General features: G+C 32.8%; 1 protein-coding gene across 3 annotated transcripts in view; it reads right to left on the minus strand.

The window, feature by feature from the left end:
- Positions 1-12,516, minus strand: part of LOC108330230 (serine carboxypeptidase-like 11) — a 32,666-nt gene extending 20,150 nt beyond the window's left edge. Inside the window, exons 1-8 of one of the 3 annotated variants that reach the window (XM_052876374.1) lie at positions 12,194-12,516; positions 11,962-12,108; positions 11,808-11,884; positions 11,022-11,144; positions 10,782-10,884; positions 10,605-10,642; positions 8,373-8,471; positions 8,187-8,273 (exon numbers count right to left, since the gene is read on the minus strand). In XM_052876374.1, coding sequence (XP_052732334.1) covers positions 8,187-8,273; positions 8,373-8,471; positions 10,605-10,642; positions 10,782-10,884; positions 11,022-11,144; positions 11,808-11,884; positions 11,962-12,108; positions 12,194-12,359 — 840 coding nt within the window. In that variant the 5' untranslated portion in view covers positions 12,360-12,516. Of the gene's footprint in view, positions 1-5,067; positions 5,174-5,277; positions 5,344-8,186; positions 8,274-8,372; positions 8,472-10,604; positions 10,643-10,781; positions 10,885-11,021; positions 11,145-11,807; positions 11,885-11,961; positions 12,109-12,193 lie in introns of those variants that run through there. The other 2 variants (XR_008248399.1, XR_008248400.1) reach the window with 2 other exon arrangements.
- Positions 12,517-25,059: the final 12,543 nt, after the last annotated feature.

Genomic DNA, 25,059 nt, shown 5'->3' on the forward strand with positions numbered 1-25,059 from the left:
CGCTCTCGAGAGCTTCCGCCATCGCACATCGCAGAGCTTCCGCCATCGCACATCGCAAAGCTTCCGCCGTCGCCGCCGCCTCCCCGCCGCTCCATGAAAAAAGAGCTTCCGCCATCGCAGCACCGTCGCCACTGTCGCGCCGCACTGTCGTTGCTGTCTCGCCGCACCGTCGTTGCTGTCTCGCCGCACCGTCGCCGCTCTCACCCCATCGCACATCGCAGAGAAAAGGAGAAAAGGAGAGTGCTGCTAGGTTTTTGGGGAAAATCATTCGCGGTCGCAGAGGCTAGATTTTTGGCTTTTTAAGGTTCAGCCCAAGCCCATATGCCTCGGTCCATCTGCCAACCGAGGCTGTATCATTGTCACGTGAGGTTTATGCCTCGATTTTACCCTACCAACCGAGGCAGTATTATTTTTAGACACTGGTTGCTTAACAACCGAGGTATATACTATTTTGAAAATTACAGAACTGCCACCGCGTTTTGATACGCTTCGGTTCCAGAAAAACCAAAGCCTAATGTGCGAGTTAAAAATGCAATTTTTTACTAGTGAAGCTACCGATAAACATCAAAATACCAATAAAATTATAATGAGCATTGTACACAGGTTTGAATTAAGGACAACTCGTGCCAATACTAACTATCTTCACAATCGTATGTCATCTTTCATACTTCATCACATCATTCCTGTTTACCAAAATAAGACGATTTGAATCGTCTTCCATTGTAGCTCTGGACCTATCTCTCCTACTCCTGAAAGACTTATGACTAAAAATTCTTATATGATTCCCATTGGCACTATACTTAACATAAGTTCGAACCCTATAGTGAGACATCCATCTCGTTCTACCCCTTGAAAGCGGAAAGAGAAACACTCAAATATCAGGCCTTTCTACTGTCCATCATGGATGAAGAGACTCATCTCTTCCATTGACTCTTAAATATGAAAAGATTCACCTTTCTACATTTTCACAAGAGGAAAGATACAACAACGAATTAATGAAGTATGGTAAGAAGACAAAGCAAACAACACTTGTTTCAACTTCACACAACACAACCACATCATAACCAACGTTCAATCACACATAGTTTGGCATTTATAGTTCATACAACCATACATCCAACCCACAATCCAACAATATGAATTCACTCATCACCCATAACATTCAAAGACCATTATACTGTAACTAAATCAATCCAGTAAAATAACCAATAGGTTGGCTACATCTCAAAACACGCATAATAATACACCTTAATTGATTAATAACAATTCAAACACACACTCAACCAACAAAGGAACAATCTAAAACACACCTAAACAACACAGCAACAATCCAAAATCACACTTAGAGAATATAGTAAGAGACTGGAAAACTCCAATTTACATGTCAATCTACACTATATTTCCCATATTTTAAAATAACACTGTAATCCCATGTCTTATCCTCGCACGCAAACAACCAAACAGAAATACACGTATTCACAACTTCACACTCGAAAACATGTTGTCTAGTATCTCATACAAAATTGTCCCTCACATAGTTGCATTCACAAGATAATAATTAAATAAATGTCACACCAAGATAAAATCAACCGAAACACACAAAATAGTCAACCATATACTAAATACAGCCCCTCTTTTTACTTACAACCACCAAGCCTAATAAAATAAAACGCTATATAACTACCCATGTAGATGTCACATGATTCCCCTAATTCTCCATGTTCCCATACCCAACTGGTCCCACACTATGCTACAAGTTTTCTTTTACATTCTCTCATACGAACTCATCACCGTCTAACCTATATATTATATTATTTTATACACTGTATTCTACAAATTCCTCACGACCCACCACCATCTGACGTACAGGACTATAATATGTCAACAATATTTTTTTAATAATTTTTTACATGTATCATTATTTTATTGGTATGTATATTTAAATTCAACCTATCACAAGTTACCAGTCCAAAAAAAAATGTGAAAAAAATCGTTAAAAAATATTTTACTAACCTATATATTATATTATTTTATACACATTTTTATCACACCACTTTACGTCACCACAATTTCATGCAAAATCCAAAAGAACTCTACCTACCTTCCTCACTCACACCTTCCTACAGTGGCCCCACGTTGACTAACTAAAAATATCAATCTCTATAATAAATAATACTTTAGATATCAATATACAATACGTAAAACTTTTTAGCAATTCTAAGAGAAAAATTCTTTTAAGAATTTGCAACACTACTAAAATAATAATAATAATAATAATAATAGTAATAATAATATAATAAGGAAAGTTTATATTAGTCTTATTAAAATGTATGTTCATAGTTCTTTGATAAATTAAAAATACTTAAATTTGTTACTAATTATGAGTGAATTACATTTTTTTCTTGTATTCAAATGAATATCTTTTATTAAAATGAAGATTCATGGATTGACCCTGATTCACATGACTTTTGCGAATAATTTGACCTGTGAGTTTTTTCAATGAAAAACATTTTAGTTCTGTAAATTTTTTGGGCCCAACCCATGCAAATCAAGATCAAACTATATGATAAGGCTAAATTAATATGTCTAACTCTATATTTAGTACATTGTTACTAAGACAAAATCTTAAACTATCATAACAAAACAATTAACCTTTACTATTTCCTCTAAAATTCTAAGTATGGTATACCAAAGTTAAGATTGGTTATTTATAGGATATAGATATCTTACGTAACTACCTCAAAATTTCAATTGTTTTAGAGTATTTTCCAAAACGTTTCCTTAATCATGATCTATACAAATTCAACTTCATCGTTACCCATGACTATTTTCACTAAAAATTATATTTATCAAAACATTAAAATGAAGACATATGCTTGATAAAAAAAATTATGATTTCTATCCCCTGTAAAATATGATGCAATTATGATAATGATCGAGCAAGATAAGGATATGTCCATCTTATTACTAATATGAATAGGTTCCCTTAAGCGAAGATTGAAAAGGTACAACAAAGACACTTTTCATATATTTTTAAATCAAAGGTTAAATCACAATCTTAGAATAAAGGAAACAAAGCAAAGAAAAAGGAAAAAAATTGAAAAAATAATAATTCTAAAAGCTTCTCAAAATCCAATAAAGACAAATGTTCTCAATGTGACATTTACAAAATGTCAAGTTACTAAGAAAGAGATTGTTAGTATCACCAAGAAACTCAACATTAGTACTACAACAAATTTAGACACATAAAGAATTGTTACAAAAACCAAGCATAAAGCAATTTTGTAACATCCCAAAATATCATAATTACCATAAATCAGGATTAATTACAATTAACAGTACAGTAAACAGTCTTAAGATTAAACAGAGTTCAAGGGTCAAAGCCGAACGGCTACAGTACAAAATAACGAGCGTTTCAGAGAAACAAGAAAATAAATCAGAACGAACGGTTTTACAAAAGAAGTAACCGAACGTCCAAAAATGAGCTAACGTCTACAACCTAACATCTACGAGCGCTCTAAGGCTCGGCCTTTACTTCAACTTCCACCAGATTGGCATCGTCCAAATTTTCTTCTTCCAGCATTTCTTCAAGGGATGCACCACCATCTGCTCACATCCACAACGGATGATCATTGCAAGACAGGACGAACGTACATGGACAGTGGACAACACAAGGAAAAACGAAAGGGTAAGCTTACGTAATTTAAATTCATACTTCAACATTTTTATTCAAACCATCATACAATCAACTCATATACGCATAACATCAATCAAACATAAATATACTAATGCTAGACCGACCGTCCGGACTGTATGAATCTGTGTAGTTACAAGCGTCCTTGCACCCGAGTGATGTAGTAACTGGGATACACCAAACAGCTGCCACTCGAGGTAAGTCCGTTCTTACGTCGCCCATGTTAACTTATGGACTAAGGACCTCCTGCCGTTCCCACACATGAATACCCCCTTCTACTTGAAGAGGCGTATCACGGAACATCAGGATGGACAGCGAGTCTTAACTTATCCACAGTCATACTTTACCAATTTAATATCCAATAGAAATCAGAGTCGTTCCTCCTTGGAACGCTCGTTCAAATATCAATATCATAACTTCACCTCATATATGATTCGCCCATTTTATAATTTCCTCAACATCACATTTTCATTCTCAATTACACTTCTCTAAAAGACGAACGTTAATTAACTGTATAGACGAACGCTATTTGAGATCAGGACGAACGCTATTTCAAATTCAGGACGAACACTGTTTAAAATCAAATACTTATTCAGTTGTACGAGCGCTTGATAGGAGACCTTGCGCGATTTAGAACGATCGTTCGATATAAGGCCGAACGATATTAAAGACGAACGCTCGATATGAGGTCGAACGCTATCAAAGACGAACGCTCGACATGAGGTCGAACGCTCTCACAGACGAATGCTCGACATAAGGTCGGACGCTCTCAAAGACGAACGCTCGACATAAGGTCGAACGCTCTCAAAGACGAACGCTCGACATGAGGTCGAACGCTCTCACAGACGAACGCTCGACATGAGGTCGAACGCTCTCACAGATCCAAATAGGGACGCTCGTTCACGAGCAGAATTCTTTCCAAATGAAGGAATCTCATTCTAAGTTATTTTAAGAGGAAACCGAACGGTTTAAGACCGTACAGTGACGAGCGTCATTTATCAAAGACATGATTTAAGTGCAGATTTCTCAACCTTAACAATTTTCCAGATTTCAACAATTTAACTTATATTTTATACTTCAAATGAATCTCAAATTGATGAACTTTATACTTTCACTTCCAGATTAATTCATATTCAATAATCAACATATTAACAATTCATACATTATAGTATTCATCCATCACTCATACGTTTCAACCAGCATGCAGTTCAACAACCCAGAAATCATATCAGCAAACATTCATAACAGCACAACAGGGTTCGTTCATGCAGATCCAGAAAAACACGTATACAGAAATTTCATACAGACAACCCACATCATGCTTTCATACACTCATACACGTATAAATTTAAATATATGTAAGCTTCCCTTACCTGGATAGCAGTGTACGCCCTAAAATATGACTTCCACACGTTCAACTACAGCTCTTCTATACGTAACAGCCACTTAAGTTCCTTCCACTCAATCTAACCACTTGATCTAACACCCAAAACCAGAAATTTCTCAGATACGGTCCATGCATGAACCGAGAGCATGGTTTCGCATGAAACCCTAATGGACAGCTACTAGAGGAAGGAACTTACCAGCTTAGAATCAATTTCTGTTCGGTCCAAACTAACATCCGCGTCTCTGGAAACGTTCCTATGGTTCTGAAATTGAAATCGGAGAAGGAAATGAGGAGTTGCAGTAGAGAGAAGTTTACTGGTTTTAGAGAGAGGTTGGAGAAGTTGAAAGGGTGAGTTCTGAGGAAGAAGATGAATGGTGCAGGTGAGAGAAAGGGTTTTCGAAAATTCTGATTTTTGTTAACTCACGTTCGTTTGAACGAACGTCTCCCAAACCGACACCTGCATTCCAAACTCTGAAACGGACGCTTCCAATGCGACAAGTGGCGTGTGTGCATGCAGAGTTTGGTGCGTTTTTAATGCACTGGTGTGTGACGTGGCGTGCGTAATTGGTGTGGTGTCAGAATTAGCTTTGCTAATTATCCAGGGTCTCACAAATTTCATAAAGAATGTGATTGTGAATAATATATTTTTATGCTACATTAGATTTCATTGAAAAAACAAGTGAAAGTTGATACTTGGGTACGGAATTCAATAATCACATTACCAAATACATGAGCATATTTAGAAATATTGATGATTGTATATCAAAGTGAAAGTTCAATTAATGAACGATGCACTAGTGGAGTTAAAAGGTAAAGTCAATGTTATTGTAGAGATAAAGAAAAGTACAAGACCAATAAAAGAACTATTTTTAGCTCTAAATCTTAAAAAATATCTCTTGAGCATTAGCCAATGATAAATAAATGTTACATTCTTCACTTTAATGGGGATACATGTGTAAGATATGATAACAGAAGATGAGAGATAGGTGAAGTTAAAATGGAGAAGAGAAATATAAGCTTTTATAGATAATTCCATGAAAGTGCCACCATTAATGACTCATATAACATTGGAATCAAGATTTTGTTGCGTCAACACCCAAAATTTGAAGTTATTAGACATTAGGAGAGGTTTACCATACATAGATGAAATTATAAAGTTAGCTAAGGATCTCATAGGAAAGTAATACATATTACCATTTTCAATAGACAAAGGCATGGAGAGTGAAAAACTTTTTAGAGCTACCATAAATAACTGACAAGTATGTTTTCCTTTTCACTAATTAGTTTTCTAGAATGACTTGGATGTAGAAAGATTAGAACATTTTGGAATATTCAAAAAAGATTAAAGCTCTCAACGACAAATGAAGTGGTAAACATATACAAAATTTTAAGAAGTGGTTGAGGAAAAAAACATAACTCACATGAATTCAATAAGTTTGGTGGGGATGAAAGAATTAAGCGACAACTTACAATTACATATTCTTCATAACAAAATACTTTGTTAGAAAGGATAAATTGCATAGTCATGGAGATCTCCAAAGAATCTCTTGAGCATTAACTAGTGATGGAGAAATATTACACTTTTCACTTTAATTGATTTACATGTGTAATATATGATAATAGTAGATGAGGGATAGGTGATGTTAAAATGGAAAAAAGAAACATAAGTTAAAATTGTATATGGCTTTGAGCAATCTCCTTGATCCTAATAGAGCAAAATTGACAACTCCATCATCAATAAAGGATTCAAGAGGAAAAAAAGTGAGACAACTCTATACATTAAGAATTAAGGTTAATATGATGTTCTTATTATATATCTTTTTAAGTATATCTTATCCACATAAAAAACAATATGATGGTGGAACTCAGAAAAAATAATGAAAATATTTGAGATAATCGATCTTGACTTAATAAATTACTTCCTCGACATATAGAGGTAAGACAACAAAAAGAAAGAATGTTTACCTCTCAAAATAAATATATTGAGACTGACTAAAGATGTTCAAGATGTATGGTGAAAAATTTTGTTACTCCATTAATGACAAATGAGAAGATGCAAAAGGATGATGGAGCACGGTAAGTTGATGCATCATGTTAGACTTGTTTAATTAAAACTTATTATGTCTGATAACCACAAAGTCAAATATTATGTAAGTTAGAAGTCTTTTGTCAAAGTTGATATTAATTAAGTACACCTTGGAAAAACAAAAAAAAGAACTTTAATCCCTAAAACATAAGAGAGTTTGGTAAGTACAAGTTCATGAAAAACTTAAGACTAGTCAATTGCACTAATAGTGATTGGTTGACATAAAGAGTAGATCAGGTTACACCTTACTTGGATTAGGATTCTGTTTCATAGACATAAAAAAATCAACCGTAGAAACAATTTATATGACACTTGTAAAAACTACAAGTCAATCAACAAAACATGAAAGAATACATGAATAAATGAAAGAAAAACAATATAAATTTACTATCATGACAACAAACCAATTATGATAATGTAAAATAATTCATTCCATTATCAAGAAACAAATCATATACTTATTAAATATCACTTCATCAAAGGGGTATAATCAAACAAGCAAATTCAACTCAAGTACTATAAACACAAAAATCAAATTGAAAACATATTCACCAAGATATCACCCAAAGTCATAAATTTGCATTTAAAAGTGTTAAATTTGGCATAAACTTCTAGAAGTTACAAGAAAAGAAAAATCTAAAAACAAAGCTAGAAAGACAAATAATAGATAAAACCTAAAATTATAACAATAAGATAATTACAAAAGTTAAGAAAATCTAAAATCATCTAGAAAAGTGTAGAATTAGTGGTTTACTTAAGTAGATAGGTAAAGTCACTTATTGTAACAATATAAACTCCTCCACATTATTCATTATTTCCAAAACTATCTTCTACAACTTATATTTACTATATTACTATTCACTAAATTAAACATGTCTAACATAGCAACTATCTTTTTTACTCTTAAAATTCTAACATAAATAATAGTTGACCTTATAATGTTTTATTATTTCACTAAAAATTCTAGTCACCAAAATTTTATAAGAAAAGAAGGGATATAAAAAAGAGAGAATGCATACCTTATTGAATGATTCCATATCTTTATAGCATAATACATTTTCGGAGTCCACATTGATGTAGTTTCCTTTACAATTTTTTTGTAGTGACTATTAATAAATTAAGAGAATTCCTTAGTCTTTGATTTTTTTTTAATCAGTAGAATCCTTTAAAATAGAAATTCATGAATTAAAATAAAATAAAATCACCTCATATAGCTCTTCAGAAATAAGTGCCATTCCATAAGCAAAAGGGATTCTATAGTTTGGTTCCCTTCTAGTTGTTAGTGGATTCCCCAAAAGGTATCCCTAAAGTAAAACAAGCTTCATTATCAGAAATTAAGTTTGATGCCACCTTTTACTATTAAAAAATAAATAATTTTTTTCATTTGTTACATAATTCCATTTTTAGCTTTTGTTAAGAATCTTATTTCTAGGTTTTTCATGTTGCATTCCACTATACTACCACAAAGAGTACCAAATTAAATAGGTCATCTATGGAATTTTGTTACTGTAAAAAGAGATAAGTACTTGAGAGTAAAATATATATATATATATATATATATATATATATATATATATATATATATATTATTTGTTTTCTCTAAAAAATTTCTAAATTTGTACACTTTAAAAATATTGATACTGCTAAGGTTTGAAGATTCTTCGTTACGTTTAAGTGATTTGACATATAGTATTAAAAAATAAGTGCGTATTAATTTTTCTTACCATGCAAAGTTAATATTTGTTATCCCGTACTTTTTATCATTTGTTATCCTAATATATTCTAAGAATTGTTTATTTTGATCTCTAGCTTGTTTCATTTCACTAAATTTTCTTATTCAGGTAATCTTAGAGAGTGAGAAAAAAAGTTCTTTTATTTATTTCTCTTATTTTTTTTTTCGTAATTACAAAAGTTCAAGATATAGTATATTCTTTTATTAATATCTACATCATTGAGTCTTTATCAAACAAGCTTTGACTCATTGAACTTGGTCCTTTTTGTGATAACCAAAACTAAAATTAAAACTTATTTTCCCTTTATTGTAATATTGTAATAAGTGACTATTAGAAATCTTCTATCATTAATCATGGTAATTTTAAGAAAGATATTTTATATTGGGAACGTATTTCAATATTTTAAGATCTTTGTCTTTTAGTATTTTCAAAACAATGTTATACTAAAATTAATGTTGAATTATGACATGAAATATAAGTTTATTAAAAAATATTTAACAAATATTTTTGTGAAAAATGATTGAAATGAACGATAATGAATCTATTTTTAATTAAATTTATGAATTTGAAAACATGGTTGATGACATAAAAGTGAAAGGAAGTAACATACTAACTTTTTATAATGAAAGCGTTTTCTTTCTAAAATTATTCTTTTTAATATTTTATATCTTGTTATTGTTTATTATGAAGATATTTTTTGTTTTAAACTACTTTGAATCTCCATTTTAGTTAACTTTCTCTAGTTCTATCATAGTTGAAATAAACTTTTAATTTTTCTCATAATAGTACAATAAATTATTAAATAAAAATTAATTTTACATAAAGAAATAATTATTCACTATATTAACTTAGATTCTATTTTATAAATTAAAAATAATTAATACATAAAATATTCTTTATCATGAATAAAAAAGTTATATTTAGAGTTTAAATTAATTTCTGACTTAGTTACCATGAAAAACTAGTATCTAAATTAGTCTTTAATTTAAAGTTATAAATAATTTAAAAACAATAATATTAAATAGATAAAATTTAGATAATTAATATTAGAGATTAATTTAACTTTAATTCATATATCAATTATAATATTTTATTTATAATAGAGACTATTTTAAATATTAATATTTTAATTTACAATAGTATCTAGTTTACTTAGTTAATTCAGTAACTAATTATTTTATCTCTAAAATTAATTATTATTTAATTATTTCCCATCACCATACAAAATACATTATTATCCGATATTAAGTTTCCATGTACATACAGTCCAACTCTAATTTAAAATATCACAATTGTAAAAGTATTTTTTTATATTAATTATAATTCATTTAGTATAAAAGTGAGAGATAACTATATGCGATGACATCTTTTAAAAAAGAAAAAAAAAACTATATCAATTTTATAATTGATATAAAAAGTGAATATAATAACATTTTCATTTTCATAGTAAAAAAAACTTTATATCTAAATTCTAATTATAACAGTTATAAAAAATATTTTTTTAATTTTTTAATTATAAACCCATTAATAAAAATTCTCAAATACTTCTCTTTTCAGATTTCTTCTAAAGTCGGCATAACCGCCTTAGTCAAAGGCAAGTTTTGTGACTTGATTGAGGCATAATCGATATAAAAACTTATTTTTAACTGTTATAAAAAGACTTATTTTTATATATAACATAAAACAATAATTTTAAATGCTAACCTGGAGATTTATCGTTGGTTGAATCCCTTCTTCATTAGCTGAAAGTAATGAAATTTGCTAACACGTATTATAACAAACTATAGTAACTTAATGATATAATTTACATTTCAGCAGTCAGCAATTAACGATCTAATGATTGTTAATATGTGGTTTTTAAATAATTTAGAAACATTTTACCTTGTGCAATTTCTTGAACAATTACTGGAACTGGAATGCCAGAATATGAAGCACCAGCAATGTAAACTTCGTTTGACAAAAATTTTGGATGATCAATTAACCACTACAAACAATTAAGAAAAGAAAATGATTGACTAACAAAGAAAAGAAAAGAAAAGAAAAGAAATGTAGCTGCAAACGCAACTAAAAACAAAGAAAAGACAAGGATTTTAAAATAAAGAAATAAATTTTGGAGAATACCTTCCTTAGAAATTCATGGGCTTGATCGGCTAACAACTTGTCACTTCTTTGAGCAGCAAGTTCTGTTCTGGCATAACTAAAGCCTGTTAAAACAGGCAAGTCTACATATATAATGCTACTAACCTATCAAAAGGACAAAAAAAAAACGTAAGAATAAGACCGAATTTGAAAACAGAAAATATATTTATCTCCCATGAAGTTTCAAACATGGAAGACATTATAAACAAGTCAATTTCTTTATTTTAAGTGTTACTAAACAGTAGAAACTTAACTAGTAATATCCGTAGATTAATGTAATATTTTGATTAAATATATAATTTTAGGTATAAATAATGTATTAAATATTATTAGACAATTTAATATATAAAATAAATTTTATTTTGTTTGTTGAATTGAATCTGTTTATTTTAAGTATAAGAATTATAAATTAAATAGATGAGATGATAAAAAAATTGATTGATGTTATTACAGGTTAATTCGAAATAAAATGTATTATATAACTGTTAACTAAAAGTTTGTCACAATACACTGACTATCTTATGATAAATAATAAAAAATACATTATAATGATGATACTTTTTATGACAAATTAAATGTGATGAGTGTTACAACTATGACATCAATTCAGTTATCATAATATGTGAATTTTACTCGTCATAACAAATCATTTATGCACCAGTGATTTTTATATTTTTAATAAAATTTGAATATAAGTAACGTCATTTTGTATATAATGTTAGTAATGTCATGAACTTATTTGTGTGAGAAGTGGATGTAGACTAGCACCTTGTTCCATGATTGATTCCTGACGATCAAGTTGGGTGCACCTCCATTGTACTCCTCCTGTTTTAATGCAAGGGGACCTGTATCACCCATACGGAGTAAACATAGTTTTTTCTCTTTCTAAACGCAAAATGAAAAGGAAGATAAACGGTGTTACCTATTTCAAGTAAAAGGGCAGTTAGGGATGAACAACCATGGCCACCGGATAGCCAAAGCAGGAGAGGATCTTCCTTGGGATTGTTATCTGACTGAATGAAGTAATAAAATGTTTGCACATCCTCTGATTCTCCCACTCCCACATACCTTTTGTATCATCAGTTTCAACCAAATGCTTTCAAAACTTAAAGCATATATAGGATTAGTAGTTAGCAGTAAGAGTTTAACTTATCCAGTTTCAAGAAGAAAAGGAAGGGGTCCCTCGAATCCTGGAAGAAACTTCACTCTGGAGGCACAAGATGCTGGTTCAATGGAATAGAGTGATAAAAGAAGTAGGAAAAGTAGAATACTACGGTGAACCAAATCTGAAGAAATGACGCTTGACTTCAACTTTCCCATTTTTTATGCTCTTTTCTCAACCTTTTCTCTCATCACTCTCATGCTTTATAGCTGGAGCTAGCTTCTAGAACTTTCCTGGTGAGCCGTGGATTGATATAAGGACAGAAAGTAATGGATGCCTAAAAGTTGGATTCTTCAAAATATTAGTCCATAAGATTTGTTTTTACGCAGTTTTCAGCTTTTTTATTGGTTTTAGTTGTAGTTATTGAATTTGAAGGCTTTAATAACGGTGACTTTGGTCCGTACGGTAATGCTGTATTATTTTCTATACAAGCTGGTAGGTTTGGTGGTAGGTTTGATAATTGGTGGACGAAATCAGTCACTTAAGATATGTGGTGTTAAATTACAAGATTTATTATATGCTCTTGTTATTAATCGTGAGTTCTATTTTTAAGAATTTTTTTTTATATTTTTTCCTTTAATATAAGGGTTTTATAAAATTTATAATTTTATTAATATTTTATTTTATTATTGAAATAAGTACATATTTTTCTAAAAGGAATTCTTTTTTTATGATCTAGAATTTTATTTAAATTTTTTTTATGATCTAGATGTCCTTTACTTCCTTCCAAACACTCCAAGTTATCTCACACCTTCAAATTAGAAAGTCTTCAACGGTCTCCCTTAAGCAGAATAAGAGGACTAACTATATTTATCAGAATTTATTCTAAACTCTATTCCCATTTTTCTTAATTTTAAAATACCAGAATCTATGTCTTACACTTTAACTTTATCTTATTTACCACGTACCAAATCAGATTGAAGAAAAATATACACTAATATGGATTTTACCTTCGGTTCCATTACAACCGAGGCATAAAGTGCCACACTGTCATTTTTGTAATTATCACAAACGTATATGCCTCGATTCACAGAAAACTGAAGCGTCTATGACTTCAGTTGTTTAGAGAACCGAAGCTATAGAGGCATAAAATAACTGAAATATTTTTTGTTAATTCTTTTGAAAGGCTTTAGGCAGCGGTTCTTAAAAGAACTGAGGCCATAAAACCTTATCGTCTCGATTAATATTATAACTGAGATAATAACATGCTTTTAGGGTTAAATTTCTCAAACAAAATTTCTTGCACATTTGAAACATTTGTATTTCCTATGCGCTACTGCTCTCTCTCCACGCCTTTCATACCATCATCTTCCAGTTTTTTCATTATTTCTTTTGTTTTTCGTTGATTAAATGTTTATCTATCATTGTCTTTCCTTTTTACCGATTAATTTTGTGCACATGTGTTTTTTGATGTTTATTTCGTTTTGTTTTAGCACAGAAGTCGTCTTCAACCTTCAAGTTTAGTTTCGTTTTAAGTTTTTGATGCTTTCATTTTGTAAAGTTTGAAAAAAAACAAAAAAATCGTAAAAATAGAAAACAACATATTGATCGGTTAACAGAGTGAAAGTTAAAGACTTTTTAAGTTTTGCAATGCAAATATTTTTTTAAAATTCAAATTATATGTGTGTTTATGGGTTTGTGTTCTTGTATATATGCTACGGAATGTTTGTAGAAACAAGCAATTTTTTTAAAAAAAAAAAAACATACTTTAGGCAGCTGTTTTGGTAAGAGACGAGGCAAAAAATGGTCTATTGCCTCGATTCTGAACCCCAACAAAGGTCATAGACCCTTAAATCAATTATTTTTAAGGTTTACGGCTCGATTCAAACTAGAACCAAGGCAATAGACCTATTTTTTCTCTTTTTTGGTTTACTGCTTCGGGCTTTTTGAACCGAAGCTAAAAGTTCGAACTTTTTACCTCACTTGAATATACCTCGGTTCTATAACTGTGGTCATAAACCAAAAAGAACAAAGGCAATATCCCTTGTGTTTCGGTTGGGTTTGTGAGACCGAGACACTAACCTTTAACTTGTGTGCTCCGCTTGTATACTCTAGTCTACCGTTCGGTTGTCACTTAGTTCTGATCGGCAATGCTCCTGACCGCTCGGTTGTCGCTTTGGACCGGAGGGGGAGGTACTTGCAAAAGGCACTCTGACGCTCAAGTTAGGAGCGGTTTAGTGAAATGTATATCACAGTTGTATATTTGTGTCTTGATTGAACGTAAGTAAGGCGTAGTGGAGTATGAGTTGATCGTGATTTTACCTCAAGCCTATACGCCCGTTCGGGGTTTCTTCGCGAATATCCTTCCCTTTGGAGGCTGCTTCTTGCTTCCTTTATATACCTACAGAGATGTCCCGCCCGAATAAGACTTTCTATTTCATTTTTCAGCGTAATGCATTCTTCTGTAGTATGTCCATGGTTCTGATGGAAATGGTAGGTCTTCCTCTCGTCTGCGTTTTTTGGAGATGGTTTACTTCGTGGTGCGAGAAGTTCTACGTTGAGGGCTTCTTCGAGAACTTTTGCCCTAGGTGCATTGAGGGTTGTATAATGGTTAAACTTAAATGTTCAGGGAAGCTCCCCACTTTTATCATTATTGTGTCGCTTGTCGTCCCTTCTGCCTCCGCTTACATCAGCTTCTTGTTGTCGCTTTCTTTGTGAGATTCGCATTTCGTCCATACGGATGAACTCAGCTGCTCTTTCCTGGAACTCCTCCATAGTTTTTGGTGGTCGTACATACAAATTTTCCGCAAAATATCCTGGTCTCAGACATAAAGGCAAATTGTTGATGATAAAAGAGTGATTGACCTCTCTAACTCATCGTGTGGTTTCAGTATACCTTTTCATAAAGGCCTTCAAAGTTTCCCCTTTCTCCTGCTTAGTATTTACCAATTCCGCCGGTGTTATCTTCTGTTTTCGATTGGAGGCGTATTGCCTTCTAAAGAGGGTTTCCACAGTGGCGAAGCAATCCATTGTGTTGGGAGGAAGAGTGTTATACCATTCCAATGCCTCTTCCTTGAGTGATAATGAGAAGGCTCTGCACATGACCGGGTCGCTGTTTGTATAGAATGTCATTGCATTACCGAACGTCCTTAGGTGATTGTCCGGATCGGTTGAACCATCATACTTATCCAATGCGGGCGAAGTTTTTTCTGGCATGGGAGTTTGCATGATGGTCGTCGTAAAGGGAAGTAAACTGGTAGGCCAAACGGTATGCAGGGGCGTTGGTTCCCTTCTACCTCGACCGTTCGGGTTGGTGTGATTATGGCTCTTCGTTGTCATTCTCTCTATTTAAGGCGGACCGCTCGGGAGGGACCCGTTTGACCCTTAGCGCCGCAATCTCCTCTGCATGCCTCCGTTGCATCTCTTGTTGTGCATGCGCCTGCGCTTGTATGGTCTGCGCCTGTGCCTCAATCTGGGCTTGTAACTCTTTGATTAAATCTCTGGTGCTCTGCTCTTTCATATTTCTTGTGGTCACCATTGGGTGTCTTCAAGCCTCGGTCCCACGGTGGGCGCCAAAATGTTTTAGTTGGGTTTGTGAGACCGAGACACTAACCTTTAACTTGTGTGCTCCTCTTGTATACTCCCAGTCTACCGTTCGGTTGTCACTTAGTTCCGGTCGGCAATGCTTCTGACCGCTCGGTTGTCGCTTTGGATCGGAGGGGGATGTACCTGCAAAAGACACTCTAACGCTCAAGTTAGGAGCGGTTTAATGAATTGTATATCACAGTTGTATATTTGTGTCTTGACCGGACGTAAGTAAGGCATACTGGAGTATGAGTTGATCGTTATTTTACCTCAAGCCTAAACCCTTATTTATAGAGTTTAAAGGAATCTGACCAATTAATTTACCTTTTAATGGTCATTAATGCAAACCTTAACTGTCTAACGGTAGTCGTTGCCACATTTATTGTGCCTTAACTCTGTTCAACGGTTGTCGGAACTGAACCGCTGAAAAGCTTGTCGAGACTGATCGGTAGTCTAAGATCGACCGATTGTCTGTGAGCCCTAAGACCGATCGGTAGTCTGTGAGCCCATAGTAACACCTTGGTTGTAGTAGTGTTTGTTACTCCCATAGTCCCAAGTTTAACTAATTTAACTAAACTAATCATTTCAATAAAAAGAAAAATTGTATGAGTACATACTATTATTCTCACATTATAACATGTCTTCTACCGTTTCAGAATTTAAAGATAATTCCAACAATACCAACTTACCCCACACATATATCCTTATATTTAACTTTCCAACTCTGTTATTCGTTAATACCCAAATTTCAATTGATTCAAACATATCCCACTTCTTTTCATACCATTAATATCACTACATCAAAAACATTTCAGACTAAACAGAAATTAATTACTGGTTGAACCATGAACTCAAGGCTCATGAACCAGGCATGTCCAAACAGAATTTCTTTGCATATATTAGATTATGAAAACGAAACCAGATTTAAATGTTGTACTAAAACGTTCTGCAGATCCTTTTTAGTTTTCATTAAATTAAGTTACTCGTTTTAGGAATTATCATGTTCATGGATTCAAGATGAGTGAGAACAATAGCACTGCATCTTAGCCGAAAAGAAGTCTAACGATCCCGTAAAAAATAAAACCAGAAAAATCTGCACTAAAAGGGAAGTTCATGGATGAGAGAGTAAGATGTCCCACCCATGTGACAATTAAGATGAAACTTTAAATAACTTAAAGTGTTGCACATTGATGTATTAATTGACCGTTTGGTTTTTTATACAACCATTCAATATGAATCATGACCGTGAAAGCAATACATGAATTTCTCCACTTAAAAAAATAGAAATGAGGGTGTGTATAGTGATTCTTTATTTAACAATTGTAACCTTTGGTGCAGAAACACAATAAAAAAACCTGCACTATAAACAAAATATTTAAGGGAAGTAAAGTCTCATTTGGTGGTAACAGATGTAGTGAAGATTAGTTCAATTAAAATAACATGTTCACGTTTGAATGAAAAAATGTCCACCTTTGTGAAAATGACAAAATTTTGTACGAGGTAAAAGAATAAAGTTGCTCTTAACCGACACAAGTTACAACCATACTATGCACAATGTTAACTTATTTTAGTTGACTCCTCCGGTTTTCTTTGTTAATTTTGGCTTAGTTTCAATTAAGGAAGAAGACACCCTTTTTAATCTTGTAATTCAGCCGCCTAAATAATCAAGAGTTGGACGGTTGTGTCCCATTTCAAAGTACTGCATATAATTTGTCTCTTTTGGTTACTTCGACAAAAATTTGTTGTGTGAAACCAGAAACGTCAAGGTTGCTACGGTGAAAAGGAAGACAACAAATTCTGTGTGTGGAAAAGAAAAAATAGTCCAAGGGTGTGGGAAAAAAGAAAACACTTTTATGGAAGGCGAAAAATGGAAAGTTACGTGTTTTTTTTAATTAAAAGGGATCACTTGCATTAAAAATCATATACGCTATTGGATTGGGTAGTCTGACTTAATAAAAAAAATACCTATTCATACCCTGGATACATAACAGACTAAATAAAATAATAAAATCATATTCTTACTACTTAAACATCAAACTATTTATCCTTTTACAAGAAATTCTTGCTAACTGAGTTATACATCACTTGTGCAAAAAAAAAAGAAATATTTATCGTATTTATTTTGGAGTCTATAGTCATGCTATTTGTATGATGTTATGATTTTTGGGTTTGTTGCTGTGTTATTTTTGTATGATGTTATGATCTTTGGGTTTGTTATTGTGTTATTTTTGTATGATGTTATGATCTTTGGGTTTGTTGTTGTGTTATTTTTGTATGATGTACCAGCAGGGATCTGACGCCATACAGAAGGACATCCACGTCACTGGACTACCAAACATACCGGCCGCCCACATCACTGTATGAGACCTAAAGACCGGACACTGTACGGAAGGACATCCACGACATCGGACTACCTGTTAAGATATGCCAAATATTCTATTAAAGGATATTAGGCAATCAAATATTGTGTTAGTTATAATTTAGATATTATTATAATTTGTGCAGATTTGTGCACCTGTCATTCCTTTAATAGATGAAGGATTATAGGATCCTTAAATGTATATATATGGTACTCTACTCTTTGAAATAATACATCAGAATCATTCTTTAAAACTTTTATTATGGTATCAGAGCCAACACTGATATCCCCTAAGATATAGGAATCAGTGCTTTTTTTCATTGAATATTTCTGATGGCTTCTTCTGATAACAATCAATCGGAGAAACATGATTCTGGAACTTCCACTGCTTTCAAGAGTTATATTTCTACTGTTGCCGGATTTGTGACCAAGTCAGGTATATCTAACTCTGCCCTTAATCTTTCTGTTGTTACTAAGGATAGTGATTGGATAATTGATTCGGGTGCTACTGATCATATGACTTGTGATCCTCATATATTTACTAATTTTTCCTCTAATTGTTCTAAAACTGTTATTATTAATGCCAATGGGGTCTCATCTCCTATTGAAGGTATAGGTACTATATCCCTCTCACCCTCCTTATCGATTCCTGATATTTTATTTGTTCCTACATTAAACTGTAATCTTATCTCCGTCAGCAAGTTAACCAAATCACATTCTTGTGTTGCCTTATTTTACCCAACCCATTGTCTTTTTCAGAACATTCATTCCAAGGAGAAGATTGCTAGTGGTAGAGAGAGTGAAGGACTGTATTATCTTGAAAATGTCTCACAATCAAACCATAAAAAAGGATTGACTTGTCTTGCGAACGATCACATACAAGATAAAAACAAAAAAGAAATTTGGTTGTGGCATAGACGGTTGGGACATCCCTCTTTTGGTTATTTAAAAAAACTATTTCCATCACTATTTCATAAATGCAATATTTCTGATTTTTTTTGTGAAACTTGTGTTTTGGCAAAAAATCATCGTGTTGTGTTTCCTTTAAGCAATAACAAAACTAATTTTCTTTTTTCATTAATTCACACAGATGTTTGGGGCCCTGCCCCGCAATCTACACATAATGGAAAAAAAATGGTTTATCAGTTTTGTTGATGATTGTACTCGGGTAACCTAGGTATATTTGCTTAAATATAAAAGTGATGTGTGTGATGTGGTTCGTTCATTCTATCATTTTATTGTTACACAATTTAACACATCTATTAAGGTCATTCGATCAGACAATGGAGGAGAATATTTTAAGACTGAATTAATAGAGTTCATGAACTCTAAAGACATCTTGCATCAAACTACATGTCCTTATTCACCACAACAAAATGGAGTGGCTGAGAGGAAAAATAGACATATATTAGAGGTGACAAGATCACTTTTGATAGATGGTAATGTCCCATCTCATTTATGGGGTGAGGCTGTGAGCTCTATCGTTTATTTAATTAATCGAACTCCTTCTAGTGTGCTTAACTTTCGAAGGCCTTTTGATGTGTTGTCTGATCATTGTATCCTTCCTCCTATAGTTTATTTACCACCTCATATTTTTGGATGTGTTATATATGTTCACTTACACCCACATCAACGTACAAAGCTTGAAGAACGAGCGATCAAATGTGTTTTTGTTGGGTATGGATCAACTCAAAAAGGTTATCGTGCTTACCATCCACCATCAAGGAAATTTTATATTTCTATGGATGTGACATTTAATGAGCATGAATTTTTTTATGTTGATTCTCCACTTCAGGGAGGCAGTGAAAGTGAAGTGCATAATCATGATGTTGGTATGTTTGATTGTGAAGATAAATTATTGTGTGAGGATCATTCTGCAGGAAGTGAGCCAATCCTAAATATGGACCCTTCTTTTCTGGATAATATAGTGTCTTCTGATCATAACCAATTGGCTCAATCTTCTCCACAGGTTCAACTTGACTCTTTAGAGGTACCTTCTGATCCTATCTCTGATAATACTAATGAAATTGATCATGGAATTGATTCTTCTCTGCGTGAGACCACCAGCACACCAAACACCGAGTCTACTACTGTTCAATATATTCTTCCACCTCGTTTTAACCGTGGTCAACCTCCAGTTAAATATGAACCAGACCTCCAAGCCAAAGTTAAATATCCCATTAGTAAATATGTGTCATCTCACAGGTTATCTCAGTCATATGCATCATTTGTATCTCAATTATCTTCAATTTCTATTCCTAGTAATGTACAAGAAGCTTTGGCAGATCCTAGATGGACCGAAGCAATGGTTGAGGAGATGGCAGCTTTAGAAAAAAACAACACTTGGGATCTTGTGTCCTTACCAAAAGGGAAGAAAACTGTGGGCTGCAAATGGGTCTTTACAATTAAGCATAAAGCTGATGGAACTATTGAGAGGTATAAAGCACGACTTGTGGCTAAAGGTTACACTCAGTCTTATGGTGTAGATTACCAAGAGACATTCGCACCAGTAGCCAAACTCAATACTGTGAGAATACTTTTGTCGCTAGCTGCAAATCAAGATTGGCCTCTTCTACAATTTGATGTGAAAAACGCTTTCCTACACGAAGAAATTTCAGAAGAAATTTATATGGATTCTCCACCAGGCATAACTGATTCAATTGGAATGAAGGTTTGCAAATTAAAGAAGGCTCTGTAACACCCTAATATTTTAAAGGGTATTACTGATAGTTAGAGACTAAATTAATTTGATATCTCATATAAACAATCAAACTTTATTTCAATTACTCCAAAGTACAATACCAAACTTACAAACTTTAAACAATATAGACTTCACCATTGAAATTTCAACTTATAAGATTTACACAACATAATCTTCCCAATACAAATTTATTCTTTTTACAAAAAATCCCTAAAAGTTTTTCCCCGCATCTCTCTCATCTCTAAGCTTTTTCAACCGCATCTGCAACATTATCTAATCACATATAACATGAGTTATATGATCATAGTACAAACAAATAAGGGTAAGCCAACCATATCATAAAATCATTAAACTTGTAATAAAAATATTATAATCATGTGTTTCTGCAATTGATAAAATATCATTATTCCGATGTCATTAATTCATCGTTATCAAAATCATCTTTCTCCTTTCCATAAATCTTACAAGTGTACCATGCTTACTCATGAAGCCTTATGGTCAGACCGCTCTCTGCCTGCTTCCTTAAGCCTCACTTATATACTATGTCTTACTTTCTGAAGCCTTATGGTCAGACCCCTCTCTGCCTGCTTCTATATAACTTACGAATCATATGTTTATGTCAAAGCCTTATGGTCAGACCACTTTCTGCCTGCTTTCATAAACCTCAGGTGTTACATTGCTCATACCAAACTCTCATGGTATAACTCGAACATACTACTCCCGGTAGTAAACATCATTTCATAAGTAATGATTTCTCATATCCACTCCAACATTTCATAAAACCAACAATTCATACCCTCTTATCCATCTAACTCAATCATGTTCATTCTTTAATCATGAATTCATAATAACCCGTTTTGGTATCAATAAATTAAACATATTGCCAGATATCATGCTTCATATTATAAACTCATTTTGCCCATAACGAGTATAACTCAACGTATTTTCACCAAACAAAGATCATGGATCAACCAAAATATATCAACATATCTTAGGAAATACATATTAAAGTCTGGGCTCAATGTAATAAAATATATATGAAATTTTTACCATGATAATATTATGCATCTACAATCAACTTGTTTTATTTTATTTTCATCCTAGTATGGATTTTTCTTTATTCCAGTTGGTCACCGGAGAGGACCCAGATGTCTGAACGCATCAAACTCACTTTCGCCGCCAGCACATATGACTAGTCACAACTGACTGGACCAGGCCAGGGCTGCTCTATGATCAGGGATGTGCCAACTCAGGTTTTTGAGGTTCCTCTATCCTACCAACAAAGAAAGGCCCTCAATAATTAACAATTGATTTATTTAAATTATCTATCATGTTCTTTTATGCTCTAAATTTGAAATGCCAAATTCTAATGTGTTCACTTCCTCTCATAGCAACCTCAAACAATATCTGTACATCTATTTAATACCCATATATAAGCTATTTCAGAACCCTTACTTCAGATCTTCCAACAAGATCAATTTCAGCCAACAAACTCATTCAGAACAGATTAAATTCATCACAATAAACATCCATAATAGAATTCATACAAGATAATTATAAACAATTAACAATAATAAAATATTACTATAAATGGTCATACAAGAATACAATATTTGACAATCATAAAAATAATCTTAATATAAAATTTTATGGGGAAACAAGAAGTTGAATCCGGCAGAGCCGGTTAGACAACTTCTAATCCATCCAACAATACAATATAATTAAATAACAAGAACAATACATGTTTGGGGAAATAAGAAGTTGAATCTGGCAGAGCGGGTTAGACAACTTCTAATCCATCCAACAATACAATATAATTAAATAACAAGAACAATACATGTCTGGGGAAATAAGAAGTTGAATCTGGCAGAGCCGGTTAGACAACTTCTAATCCTTCCAAAAATTGCAATAAAATAAATAAGTAAAGCAATAAATAGTTTGGGGAAACAAGAAGTTGAATCTGGCAGAGCCGGTTAGACAACTTCTAATCCTTCCAAAAATGTAATAAAATAAGTAAGGAAAGAAATAAAAAAAATTTGGGGAATCAAGAAATTGAATCTGGCAGAGCCGGTTAGACAATTTCCAATCCTTCCAAATTACAATAAAAATAAATAAGGAAAACAATAAAATGTTTGGGGAAACAAGAAATTGAATCTGGCAGAGCCGGTTAGACAATTTCTAATCCTTCCAAAATATAAAAATAAACAACTAATAACATACAAATGGCATAACATATTCAACATCACAATTTACAACTATCACACTTGGATATCAATACAAAAGCATACTCTCATTTAAATTCAAGATCATACAGAAACAAAATACTCTATATTCAAGATTTAAGATCAGACAAAAGCAAAATATAGCATATTCAAGACTCAAGATAATACAAAAGGAAATACTCAAAGTTAGCTCCCCTTACCTCTATTACAGACTTAGTTTCCTCTTCTCAAACCGTTCTCCGGAAACTTTCAGAATTTCCCCTCTTCAACTAGAATTTACTCCAACTCTCTTCTCTCACAATTTCTCTAGAATTTTGGTGTAAATTTCTAGCCTTCCCCCCTTGACTATTTATAGTAAAAAAATTTACTATTCATTTTTACTATTCATTTTTACTATTCATTTTTTTATTCATTTTACTATTACAAAAATAATTTTTTATTTGCAAATTGGTGAATTCTGATCTCAAAGCTACGTGTAACACTTATCCTTTCCAAAAATAATTTTTTTTTACTATTCACTTTTTACTATTCACAATTTACTATTCACAATTTACTATTCACTATTTTTTTTTTCTAGTATCTAACAAATATTTTCAAGGATCTTACAGGCTCTATATGGATTAAAACAATCACCAAGAGCATGGTTTGGAAGGTTTACCAAGTCTATGAAGGCTTTTGGCTATAGAGCAAGTAACTCTGATCACACCTTATTTTTTAAGAGAGGAAAAGGAAAAATTACAGCTTTGATTATATATGTAGATGACATGATTGTTACAGGAAATTACCAAGATGAGATTTCTAGTTTACAACAATACCTTGCATCTGAATTTGAGATGAAACAACTTGGAAATCTTAAATATTTTTTAGGTATTGAAGTAGCTAGATCAAAACATGGTATTTTTCTATGCCAAAGAAAATATACTATTGATTTACTATCGGAAATTGGACTGCTTAGGAGTAAACCAGCTGATACACCAATTGAACAAAATCATAAACTCTTTCAATGCTCAAATTCAACAAGCATAGACAGAGGAAGATACCAGAGGCTGGTAGGAAAATTAATTTATTTGTGCCATACACGTCCAGATATCACCTATGCAGTGAATGTTGTTAGTCAATTTATGCATGACCCACGGAAGCTTCATATGGATGCTGTTGAAAGGATTTTGAGATATTTGAAGTCCGCTCCTGGAAAAGGAATTTTGTTCTCAAATCATGAAAACTTAAAGGTAGAAGGGTATACTGATGCAGATTGGGCAGGTTCAAAAGATGATAGAAGATCTACCTTTGGATACTTTACTTTTGTAGGAGGGAATCTTGTAACTTGGAGGAGTAAAAAACAACCTGTAGTAGCAAGATCTAGTGCTGAAGCAGAATTCAGAGGCATGGCACTAGGTGTATGTGAACTTTTGTGGATTAAAAATGTGCTATCAGATTTGGGCTTTACACAAAATGAAGCTATGAGTTTGTACTGTGACAATACTTCATCTATAGCAATTGCTCACAATCCTGTGCAACATGATAGAACAAAGCATGTGGAGATTGATAGACATTTCATCAAAGAGAAGCTTGAAGCTGGAATAATTTCATTTCCTTTTGTAAGATCAGAATTGCAGTTGGCTGATGTTCTCACCAAAGGAGTATCAAGAAGATTGTTTAATGAGTCTCTATTCAAGTTGGGAATGTGTGATATCCATGCACCAACTTGAGCGTGGGTGTTAAGATATGCCAAATATTCTATTAAAGGATATTAGGCAATCAAATATTGTGTTAGTTATAATTTAGATATTATTATAATTTGTGCAGATTTGTGCACCTGTCATTCCTTTAATAGATGAAGGATTATAGGATCCTTAAATGTATATATATGGTACTCTACTCTTTGAAATAATACATCAGAATTATTCTTTAAAACTTTTATTACTACCAAACGAACCGGCCGCCCACATTACCGTAGGGGACCCAGGAAACTACCCTTTTACTTACTGATTGTGAAGGGTTAGGTATTGAAGGGCGGACGCCCATGCGCCGTAATCACTCACTATTATGAA

The sequence above is a fragment of the Vigna angularis genome, chromosome 4 (assembly GCF_016808095.1).
Source record: "Vigna angularis cultivar LongXiaoDou No.4 chromosome 4, ASM1680809v1, whole genome shotgun sequence".
NCBI lineage: Eukaryota > Viridiplantae > Streptophyta > Magnoliopsida > Fabales > Fabaceae > Vigna > Vigna angularis.